Source organism: Anser brachyrhynchus, assembly GCF_964034855.1.
Source record: "Anser brachyrhynchus genome assembly, chromosome: 1".
Lineage (NCBI taxonomy): Eukaryota > Metazoa > Chordata > Aves > Anseriformes > Anatidae > Anser > Anser brachyrhynchus.
Window position 1 is genome coordinate 148,827,940 of NC_137694.1, and position 12,334 is coordinate 148,840,273.

Consider the following 12,334-nt stretch of genomic DNA (forward strand, 5'->3'; position numbering starts at 1 on the left):
CTAGGAAATGACAGTTTCATTTCACATCAGTTTTTGACCTTCTGAAATTGATGTTTTTTTGTTGCTGTTTGTTTGTTTCTGTGTCTGAAGACAAAATCTTTCAAATATCCTCATAGAAAAGGAAACATGGTGAAATGTCCATTTTTTAATGAAAACCTGAGATACTCAGTTCATGAGAATGTGTGGGAAAAAAAATGTCTTCCAAACCTTCCTGGCTAAACTTTCTTGAGCATTTCTTCAAAACATCTCTGCTTTGATGAATATGCTTATTTCAGAGTAGTCTCTAGGTGCTACAGCTAGTTATAATGGGCATCATTTTACTGGGCCATCCTAGCAGACTACTCTGCATCGTTCATGCCTGCCACCAATCCTATGGGAGGTCTGGCCTTGTATTTCCCTTTCATAACCCACCTTAGTGTTGTTACTGACCCCCTCTCATTTTTTAGCCAATATCGAAATACAAATGTATAAGCACACTTGTAAAAATGCAGCTGTACTTTAATATACAAGCTTCTTTTCAAAGTCATCCAGGATTTGATACTTAAATGTTTGTCAAATGCCCAATCTGCTCTGCAGCAGGTAATTTTAAAGAAAATACTGGAAGTGAAGGAGCAATTTTTGATTTTTAAGCTCTGAAATTTTTCATACTTGCGAGCCTTGAACTCTGATAACGTTCTATACATGTATTCATTACCTTCTCAACAGCAACATTATGAATTCATACTCAGTAATGTGTATATCCACTGTGAATTCTCATAAAATTGTCAACAAAAAAAACTGTGCTATTAATTTCCTTTTCAACTAAATTGGGTAAGTGCATTAATGTTTCAGGTTTTTAAGAAGTCAGATTTTATTATAGAATGTAACTCCAAGGGATTGAAAATGGCATGGCTGGCTATGATTATAAAAATTGTAAACCTTCAAAGTTGTCCATTATAAATAATATCAAAGTATATGAACTTGAATGTTTCCAAAACCAGTGAATTTTGGATAGCAGCACCATTAGGACATTAACATTACCCTGTCTTGTAATTCATCAGTCAGGCTTAGAGCATCTCTAAAAACAAAAAAAATCTTGTTTTAAATATCCAAACAAGGACATAAAAGGTGAAACTATCTTACATTGCCCTCTGTTTTATCTATTTGTTTTATTCAGTATCATCTTACACTTATAGAAGACTAATGGTATCTTTCTCTCTCTACATTTTTCCTTTAGATTAATTCAGCTTGACTGTCAGCTTGATGTTACTTTGCAGTGCTCCTACAACTAATTACATTGTTAAAAAGGCCTATACATGGTAGCATATATATATATTTTTTTTTAATCTTACAACCTCATTATTTTCATTAGTATCTCCCAAACACAAAACAACATCTTATACAGGCTATTTCCTGTTTACTTATGAAAAACTTTTATTTGACCAAAATGATGGCAAACGTTATAAGGAATGATGAAATTTGACCCATTTTTATTACATGTAAGTTGAAAGTCAGCAGTATTTCAGGCACTAGGCAAATAATACTATAAGAAGTGCTTCCCTGTGAGGTACACAGAATTTACTCTAGACCTGGAAAGAAACAGCACCTTGGGGAAATTGAAAACAAGCAAACAAACAAACAAACAAGAAAAGCACCTTTGGCTGGTACAGCTCTTCCTCCTAAACCAGGAGGTATGCTCCAAGAATACTAATACCACTGGTTACAGGTAGAGTAATCAACTTGGTACTGAAGTCATCATGGCCACAGAAGTCTCTGTGCCTTGTGTTTCTGATCAGCTGGGTGCTTCTGAAAGTTCAGGAGACTAGGTGGTATTTAGGTTGGGTAGAAACGCTTGAAATGCATGTACATACTTAGAAAAGTAACACAGCTATTACAGGAGACACACCAAAACATAAGGCTGACAAGGAGTGTGAAAACTAGACCTGATAGACACAGAAAGCTGATGCAATATAGATGAAAATTTTAAACTGAAAAATGCAGATGATATGACAGAAACATTTCAGAAATTTGCATTAATTGTTTTTACTGAAAGAAAATGAGCAAAGTCTCAGTCAAAGTTCTTGTGTTGGTTTTGATTTTTGATTTATTTTTTTTTTCTGTTTATAGGTACACAGAAATATCTAAAATACTGTTTTAAGTTGATCAGATCCAAACGATCTTATAATTTCTATGGCATTCAATGCAACAATCATTTACTCGGGGTTATTTTGAAACAAATGATCTTTTGATCTTTGCTTTGTAAGTGTATGCTTCTGCATTCTGCATCATACATCCAAGTTTCCAGTTGTAATGCAAACAAAAATAACTTTCAGTGAAAGTAAACATTTTGAGTTATGATAGCTTAAATTTGCGAATGAATTTGCTGTCATACTTTGTTTTAAGCACTGGCACTAGAAAACAGGGTTCCATTTTTTGTATGTATATATGCAGTCACATTTCTTTCATTCTTTGTATAGGATGTTGACTGAATTTGATTTATTTATGTTTACAGCAGAACACACAGTAATATTAATTTATTTGCTAATTTGTTAGTTGTCTTTCATTAGTCCATAATTTTTTCTTTTGTTATGGTAGTTGTAAGAGGATTTCTAGCTCGCCAGCGCATGCTACAGAAGATGAGCATCAAACAGCAAGAGGTCACCTCAATCAAAAGCTTCTTGCAGAATGCCGAGGATATGGGGCTGAAAACATATGATGCCTTGGTCATTCAAAACGCTTCTGACATTGCTCGGGAAAATGACCGGATCCGCAATGAGATGAATGCAGCTTACCACAGGGAAAAGCTAGAGGCTAGAAACAGACCAGAGGAAGTCCACAAAAGGTAAGATGAGAAAATATCTTCTGTGCTGGATAGTGAGGAATTAGAGCATTTCCTCAGCTTTTCTTCCCTGCTTAGAAAGTCACGGGAATTCTGGAAGATTTTCAAGTATATGCTCAGCCTGAATCAGTATTAGACACTATTTTGTTTGTGTAAGCAGGTAATTAAGTCTAGAAACTAAAGGACAATGGTAATGTACTATTCAAGGGAGACTGAGCTTCATAGGAACATATTCAAGCCTCTGAGGACTTTATTTTTTACATAAATACTTTTTAATTTGAAGATAAATAGATTATAGTTGAACTTTCATCAAACCAAAGAAACAAAAGAAAAACTCATCTAACTTAAAATTCCAACATTGGGAAATGCCAAGATAATGAAAAACAGCTAGGAAGGCATTAAAATACAATAAGATGCAGACTAAGAAATCCTGAATGTGTATTGAACTAGATAGATTTTGAAGAGGATTCTTTGCTCTTATTTAAAAATAGATGAAAGTTTGTTTTGTTTAGCTCCCATCAGAATTTTCAAGAGTACCTATTGTGCAAATCCAGCAGGTGTTGGAGAGCCTTTCTTTCCTTAGCTGTGGTGGCCGAGATCTTTTTTTCCCTCAGACACCTGAATGGGCAAAGGTAGCATTTACAGTTACTAGCAAGTATGTATCGGTTGCAGGAAAGTGTCTATAACGTGCTGGACATACAAATATTTATTTTTCCATAGGAACTTAATTCTCATCCGGAACAACTGCCTTTGCTTTCATTGCTTTTGTCAGTGACTTTTATTAAAGTGAAAATGGCAGTGCATCTGCTTAATTAGCTTCAAATATCCCAGTGATTACATATTGGAGGAAATGCCTTTGTAGGAAAGACTGTAATTAAACATTACAGTGAAAACAAATTATCCACTGAGCACCACACTTTCATCTTTAGCTGTTTCATTTACTACATGGGCAGCTGGCTATATCCTGTGCATGAATTCCAGCTCTGCTGGTGATCTGCCATGCAGAAATACAATTTAAAAAAAAAAAAAGGGATTTGTTTGTAAAATGATGGTATAGACATCTATCTAATACACTGCCACTGTAAGTTAAAAGGTTTTCAGCGTTTTGATTTTCGGAGGAGTAAAATGTTGGAAGAATTTTTGTTAAAAATCAATTTGTTGGAAGCAGCTGATAAATGTCACTTCTCAGGATGCATTGAAATAGCAAAAAATAAAAATAAAAAATAGAATGAGTAAAAGTCCAAAACTGTCGTATTCGTCATCTTTAAAAGGATAACTAATAAGTAAGCTTAAACAGGAGGATATATAGATATCTAGGTGGAATAGTTCAGGCAGCCAATGTTGGTGGTTAAAAAGGTCATTAATATTTTAAAGATTTGCATTATCTAAATAGAATTTATTGTTGTCTTTTTAGAAAATAATGATAAAGGCTCAGCATTTGCTGCCTCAGTAACTTTCCATTAAAATGGATTTCCCAGAAATTATCATTCAGATTGGAAACGCAGCTTTTGATTGTGTGCAACAATCAAAGTGTGAACGATTCATTCGGTGGACGTCTGATCAACAATATGCAACTGCTTAAGGAAAGCTGCATTTGTGTGAAAAGGGGCCAGTGTCCTGATTTATCATGAAACAGGAAATGGAAGAAAGCTAGCAGCTTGATCAGGATTTGTTTGTCAGAAGATTACTCCACACATCCCCTCCGCGCAGCAGGGGAGTTGTGAGGTTGTTTACCAAAAAGCTGTTGTTATGTTTGCATGAACAGGTTCATTGTTATCACTTGAATAATGCATCTGGGCCTCTCTTCTGTGTTTTCAGAGCTGAAGACAAGGGTGGGAAGGTCTCTGAGGACAGCTTTGCCGGCTGTCGAACGCCTAAGCACTTTCACTCCAGCTCCGTCCCCGTCCCCATGGCGGTGGACGGCTTGGTACATTCTGCGGCTGGGTCATCCATCAGGTCCCCCTCCCTGCACTCTGTGTTCAGCATGGAGGACAGCAATAGCCTGCCGTCACCAAGGAAACAGCCTCCTCCCAAACCAAAGAGGGACCCCAACACACGGCTGAGCGCTTCCTACGAGGCTGTTAGCGCTTGCTTGTCGGCAGCTTCTAAGGAAACCGCCAGCGAAGGTTAGGCACAAAGGGGGAAGCCGTCACAAATGGTACTCTAGGTTATTGATTTGCTCTTTCCACTTTGATCCCTCTAAGCACAGGCAAGCGCCTTTGAAAAGCCCCGCTTCCGTAAAATATTTCAGTGGCAGTAAATAAAGTTAGTCAATTTGTCATTTGCTCCCAAATCGGCAAATAGCTACTTGTGTGTTCTAATTGCCTGGTTTGTCAACAGCCAAAGCCTGTTCTCAGAATTTCCTCTAGAGGCAAATGATCTTTGTCAGCTTCAGTTTTTCTACCCCACTGACTGTTTTATTTCACCTTTTTAACTGTCTATTAGAATATCTTGCATCGCTCAGACAGAATGCCCAAATCTTGAATTTCACCAAGTTAAATATTAAACTTTCTCCCGCTTTTGCTCTGTGTTAACATGAATAACTTGTGCATTCAGTGGTTGATGTTTGTGCCATAACTTGCTTATGGTGAATTTTTTGTTTGGAATGAAACTGCTATGAAAGTCCCAAAGTGTTGCAATGCATTATTGTGCATTAGGTCCAGTTTTGAGTTCTATTCTTCTCTCCTCCTACACTCTTGATGAAGATGAGGGATGCATTCTGCTTTTCCTTGTTAAGCCTGACTTGTCATGTTTTGTGTAAAGAGCCCCCTCTAAGCTTATCAGGGAAGATTTTTCAGGTTGGGTTTAAAGCTACGTGTAACTATTCTGTACGCCTGCATACAATGGCTGTAGATTTTTGCAGCTCCCTCTTGCAAAATAATTACTCATGCCCAGTTTATTAGATGCAAGTCCATTCTCCTGACTTCTTTTCTCATTCAATGTCCTTGTAAAGTAAGATGAACTGTGTCCAATATAGTACTTTTAAACTATAAACTTCAGTGTCAGTTAAGGAGTAGTGGTTTAGGCTTTCTGTGCCCTGCACTGAAAGAAATGATTGATTTAACGAAAAAGCTGTAGCAGAGTTTTTGAAAGAATGACAATTTATATATGTTTGTGTGGTCTTAACACTAATGCTTTTGCACTCGCAAAACAGTCAGACTGGTTTCCCTGCTGTGCTCATTTTTCAAGAATTATATATTCACTGAGTCTTTGTCCAAAACCAGCTCAATTTATACCATTTAATTTTGATCTTAAAGGACCAGTCACGTATTGATGATTGGTGTCTATTATCTCCAGTCCATCTGTACCTGGAGGCTGTGAAAAGATATCTAGTTTTGTTAACTGTATGCTCACTCAGTGGAAGAATTACCCCTAGGGTATGTGATTCCATAACTTAGTAAATTATTTCCACACCAACAATACAAAAGAAGCAGAGATAGGGATAATATCGGCCTAGAATTAGAGTTTTATATATTAAATAGAATCATAGAATCTCAGAATGGCTTGGAATGGAATGAACCTTAAATATCACCCAGTTCCAAACCCCCTGCCATGGGCAGGGACACCTCCCACTAGACCAGGTTGCCCAAAGCCCCATCCAGCCTAGCCCCCAGGGATGGGGCATCCACAGCTTCTCTGGGAAACCTGTTCAAGTGCCTTACCATCCTCTATGTAAAGAATTTCCTCCTAACATCTAATCTAAATCTGCCCTCTTTTAGTTTAAAACTGTTCCCCCTTTTCTATCACTATCTGCCCATGTAAAAAGTTGCTCTCGAAGCAGCTCACATAAAAGGCAGATACTTCAATTACTAGTGATAACATGCATGTCAGTGTAGCACCATGTTGAAATTCCTAGTTAAAAGCATTCCCCTGTATCATCTCCCTTGGGGCAAAATAAGTAACAAGCACATATTTCCATGTGTTACAGACCATGCAGGGAACATTTGGATTCAAAAAATATCTCCTTGGGTGTTAGTTTTAGTGGCAGTAGAGGCTACCAAAGCAGATTGTATGCCCAGGCAGCAAAAGATTGTGGTTCTGAAGCTGAAAGTTCTGCATTTTATTCCTTGAAATATGTATACTTTTGACTGAATCCCTGTGTGTGCGACTGCTTCTCATTGTAAAACTATACGAGCAAGATTTGAAAGCTTAAATACTGGCCCTGTGTAAGAAAAAAATTACTTTGATCTGTTAGTAACACACACCTTTTTCACTTTCCTAGTACTGACCCGTCCAAGGCCACACAGTGATGACTATAGTACCATGAAAAAAATACCTCCCAGAAAACCAAAACGGAGTCCCAATACAAAACTTAGTGGCTCTTATGAAGAAATACCTGGCCAAAAGCCTAGGGATGTGAAACAGGCAAACGTAGTCACCAAACCAGGTGGCTATGACACCGTGACAGTACAGAGAGCAGTATCAGCTGATGGACCACAGCATGGTGTGTTGAGTCTCTACATGTCACAAGAAGAGGAAGAAAATGAGCCTGTCTATATTGAAATGGTAGGGAATGCAATGAAAAGCAGTTCTGCTGAAGCAGAAAGCCCAGAGCAAGGAGAGTCTGTATATGAGGAAATGAAGTATTTTCTGCCAGAAGAAGGAAGCAATGGTAATGGAATAATTTCAGTAGCGACTGGATCTCCTCCTCTGATGTTTGAAAGCAAAAAAAATGTTCATGTTGAAGCTGGAACATTGGATGAAAACAGTCAAGCAGCTGTAAACTATAAAGACTCATGTGACATTCCAGCCCCTTTCCCAAACTTGCTCCCTCACAGGCCCCCACTTCTTGTATTTCCTCCAACTCCTGTCACATGTTCACCTGCTTCTGATGAATCACCACTAACACCACTAGAAGTTAAAAAGCTTCCAGTCTTGGAAACCAATCTAAAATATCCTGTGCAGTCAGAAGGCTCAAGTCCGTTATCACCACAGTACTCCAAAAGCCAGAAAGGAGAAAATGAAAGACCAGCATCTCCAGGCTTGGTTGTGTTCAATGTTTCCAGCAAAGTGACTCCTCCTTCAACACCGCCCCCTCCTCTTCCACCACCCCCTCCTCCCGTACCACCTCCCGTTTCCTACCGGTCTTCCACACATTTTGCATTTCCTCCAGACCCTTGTGCTAGTTTTCTTATTAATACAGGGAAAACAGGTACAAACTCAGATCTATCAAAAGTACCTCAGAGACCAAACCCTGCTCCGCTTGGATGTTCATCTTCTCCATTCTCCAAACTGCCTTACTCTCCAAAGGTGGCAAGAGCAGATCACAGAAAATTGAACTCTAATTCATCATCTTCATTTCCGTACAGCCCTACAAACTCAAGGTCACTGACCAGTCCCCTTGATGAGTTAACTAGCTTGTTCAACTCAGGACGGAGCGTGCTACGGAAATCTGCAGCAGGACGTAAGATCAGGGAGCCAGAAGGTAAGAATGATCTCTATGTATTTCTTCTGCACTAAAACAGTCTTACATTAAAAGGTGACAGGGTACATAAAATACAAAAGAACTTGTTCTTTTTTTTTTTCTTTAACAAAGATCCATTGTAGTCATAAGAAACACATGGGAAATTTGTTGTGTATGAAAAATATAGGCCTTCAGGTTTTCTCTGAAATGTCTTTTACCAAAACATTTGTATGACACAAAATCAAATGGATTATTTTCCACGTTCCCATAGTCTCAGTAAAAAAAGCACAGATGTTATATCATGTGAAATGAGTTTAGAATATCAATCCATAGAAATACTTAGAATGAAATGTATTTTTTATATTTCAGTTGGCTATGAGTCTGGTAGGTTCCATTTCCATGAAACTCTGGATTTCGTCATACAAATCTCAAATGAATTTCAGACAAAGAGTATTGCAGTAAACTCTGTTTTTTTCCCTTTTCTTTTTATTCTAACCTTTTCTCTAACTTATATAATTTTATGTACATGCCCACAAATGACTTGATTTTCTGGCACCTGAAGTATGTAGTTTGTATCTAGTACAAAAGTCAACTATAAAAAGAAGCAAAACTTGCCATTTTGCTAAGGTTTTTGAGACTGTGGTCCTGAGACAATATCATTTGATTATTTGCCTTGTGCAGGTAAAAAGTGTTTATTGTGTTACTGGATCAAATCTATGGATCCTACAAATACTGAAAATTCATCTTAATATTAACAAATTCACTTCATTACTTTTTAAGGATGAGATGCTTCAGACATAGCTTTGTCCATCTAAAAGCTCAAAACGTAGTTATCACATCCTTAGGCTATGAAGATACAGTCATTTTGAGAGTTTAATTCCTCCTACATTCCTCACATTCTACACCGGGTATGAGGAAAGCCTAGATGATTAAACAAGTAGAGTTGTAACTTCTAAATGATTAAAGTTAGGTGAAGTAAATCCCATCCTGTGTATCGATTGTAACACTGTCTCCAGTATTGTAACTTTATGTTACTTTTCTGATTTAAAATACAATCTCCTATTGAAAATAGTCAGTGCAGTGTATACATGAACTCATCTCCCTAGCAGCATATCCTGAATGACCTGACTTGTGTGCAACCTCTAGTTTACACAAAAGAGATTATCTTCTTATTAAATGTCTATTTTCTTATTTATATACTGCTTCATTGATCTCAGTATCATATCCTGATTTATGCAGCTATAATAGGACAGAAGCAGGTGTTTGTGCTTACTCTGGACATGTGTATGTCTGTCTGTGTGTCACCCTGTTTCCTGTGTGTCACCCTGTTTCTCTTTCCCTAAGATCTTGGCAGCCTTCAACCAAAACCTCTTTTAACCAAATACAAGGAGATACCTGTTGCCCCACTTGACCTGTTGTTTACAAGCTGTGAAAAACTTGTGGGTAATGTGATGTTTGGAGGCTGTTTTGGGCACAGCGATCATGAAATAATACTGTTGTGGATTTTTGGAGAAATAAGGAAGGAGGTTAGCTGAATCTACACCTTAGATTTCCAGAAGGCAGACTTTGGCCTGTTTAGAGACCTGTTTGACAAGAGTCCCTTGGGAGGCAGATCTGAAAAGCAAAGGAGTTCAGGAAGGCTGGACCTTCTTCAAGAAAGAAATCTTATAGAAGCAGGAGCAGGCTGTCCCAATGTGCCAATAGTCAAGCTGTTAGGGGAGAAGACCAGCTTGGATGAACAGAGAGCTTCTTCAGGAACTCAGGAAAAAAAAAAATACAAACAGAGAATTTATGAACTCTGGAAGAAGGGGCAGGGAAATCAGGAGGACCATAGAGCTGTTGTGATGTTGTGCAGGAAAGGAAATTAGAAGGGCAAAAACCCATCTGGAACTCCATTTGGCTAGAGCAGTGAGACCAAAAAAGAAGAAAAAAAATTGCTTTTATAAATATATCAACAGCAACAGAAGGAGTAAGAAGAATCTCCATCCTTTGCAGGACGTGAGGGGAAATGTAGTGATGAAAGATGAGGATAAGGCTGAGGTACTCAATGCCTTTTTGGCCTCAGTCGTTATTAGTAAGGCCAATTGTTCTCAGGGTACCCCGTCCCCTGAGTTGGAAGATGGTGACAGGGAGGGAGATGACGCTCCAATAATCCAATGGGAAACTGTAAGTGAGCTACTACATCATTTGAATGTTCACAGTCTATGAGACTGGATGGGATTCATCCAAGGGTACTGTAGGAGCTGGCCGAAGTGCTCGCCAAGCCACTTTCAATAATTTACCAGCAGTCCTGGCTAACTGGGGAGATTCCAGTTGACTGGAGGTTTTTGAATATGATTCCAATCTACAGGAAAGGAGGATCCAGAGAATTACAGGCCCATCAGTCTGACCTCGTTGCTAGGGAAGGTCACAGAACAGATCATCTTGAATGTCATCATATGGCACATGCCAGACGATCAAGTGATCAGAACCAGACAGCGTGGGTTTATGAAAGGCAGGTCCTGCCTGACTAACCTGGTCTCCTTCTATGACAAAGATGACACGCTTAGTAGATAAGGGAAGGGATGTGGATGTTGTCGACCTGGATTTTAGTAAAGTGTTTGACATCGTCTCCTCCACAGTGCTGGAGAGACTGGCTGCTCGTGGCTTGGACAGGTGCACAGTTGCCTGGGTGAAGAACCAGCTGGATGATGGCTGGGCTTAAACTGTCGTAGTGAATGGAGTTCAGTCCAGTTTGTGGCTGGTCACCAGAGGTGTTCCCCAGGGGTCAATATTGAGGACAGTATTGTAAAACATTTTAATCAATGATCTGGATGAGGCAGCTGGGTGCAGCCTCAGTATGTTCATAGATAATACCAAGTTGGGAGGGACTGTTGATCTGCTCAAGGACAGGAAGGCTTTGCAGAGAGATCAGGATAGACTAGATCAATCAGCCGAGTCCAATCTCATTACATTCAGCAAGGCTAAGTGCTGGGTCCTGAACTTGGGCCATAACATACAGCAGTTTAGGCATGGGGTAGAGTGTCTGGAAAGTTGCCCGGCAGAAAAAGACCTGGGTGTGCTGGTTGACAGCCAGCTGAACATGAGCCAGCAATGCGCACAGATGTCCAAGAAGGCCAGTGGCACCGTGGCCTGCATCATAAATGGTATGGCCAACAGGACTGGGAAAGTGATTGTCCTTTTGTATGTGGCACTAGTGAGACCTCACCTCAAATGTTTCATTCTGTTTTGGACTTCTCACTACAAGAAGGTTATTGAGTTGCTCAGTCATGTTCAGAGAAAAGCAATGAAGTTGATGAAGTAACTAGGAAACAAGACTTACCTAGAGTGGCTGAGGGAACTGGGGTTGTTTAGCCTGGAGAAAAACAGGCTGAGGCCTTATCACTCTCTACAACTATGTGAAAGGAGGCTGTAGCAAGGAGGGTGTCAGTCTCTTTTCTTAGGTGGCAAGTGGTAGGATGCAAAGAAATGGTCTCAAATTGCACTGGGGGTGGGATGGGTGGGGGATAGCGGGTGTTAGATTGGATAAAACATTTCTTCACAGACAGAGTGCTCAAGCATTGGATTGTGCTGCCCAGGGAAGTGGTGGGGTCCCCATCCCTGAAGATACATAAGAGATGTGGATGTGGCACTAAGGGTTTAGTGATGAAAGGTTTAGTGATGAAACTGAGTAGGTCAGATTGACAGTTGGACTTGATGATCCTGAAGGTGTTTTCCAACCTGAATGATTCTATGACTCTGTGATTCTATGATGAAGATTTCAAAATAATTGAATTTCTACAAGTTTTATGAAAGTCAGTGACTAGATGGAGAGAAGAGACTTATACTTGGGAAGAAGGCCTCTACCAGCCATGAGAGAAACCCTGGTGGATGTAAGTCCTCTTGTAAGTCCTCCAGACCTAGAAAAAGTTCTAGCTGGACCCTGCATATTCCTAGATGTTTAATTCAATCAGCCATGGGATACAAATTGAGACTTCATCAGTTTTCAACCTCAAGAGAATGCTTTGTTTATTATTCTAAGTATAGGAATTGATTAAATTTGTAAAGATAGTGCAGTAGTTTTGTTTGCTTTGGCAGTTAGTTGATAACATTCAAAACCTATTAATACATGC

At 39.2% G+C, this 12,334-nt stretch overlaps 1 protein-coding gene across 5 annotated transcripts in view; it reads left to right on the plus strand.

Moving 5' to 3' along the window:
* The window catches only part of MYO16 (myosin XVI), a 386,560-nt gene that overhangs the window by 332,677 nt on the left and 41,549 nt on the right, over positions 1-12,334 (plus strand). For all 5 annotated transcript variants that reach the window (XM_080577669.1, XM_080577670.1, XM_080577671.1 and 2 more), the window contains 3 exons: positions 2,575-2,821; positions 4,637-4,944; positions 7,041-8,243. In XM_080577669.1, the coding sequence (XP_080433795.1) occupies positions 2,575-2,821; positions 4,637-4,944; positions 7,041-8,243 (1,758 nt within the window). The remainder of the gene's footprint in view (positions 1-2,574; positions 2,822-4,636; positions 4,945-7,040; positions 8,244-12,334) is intronic.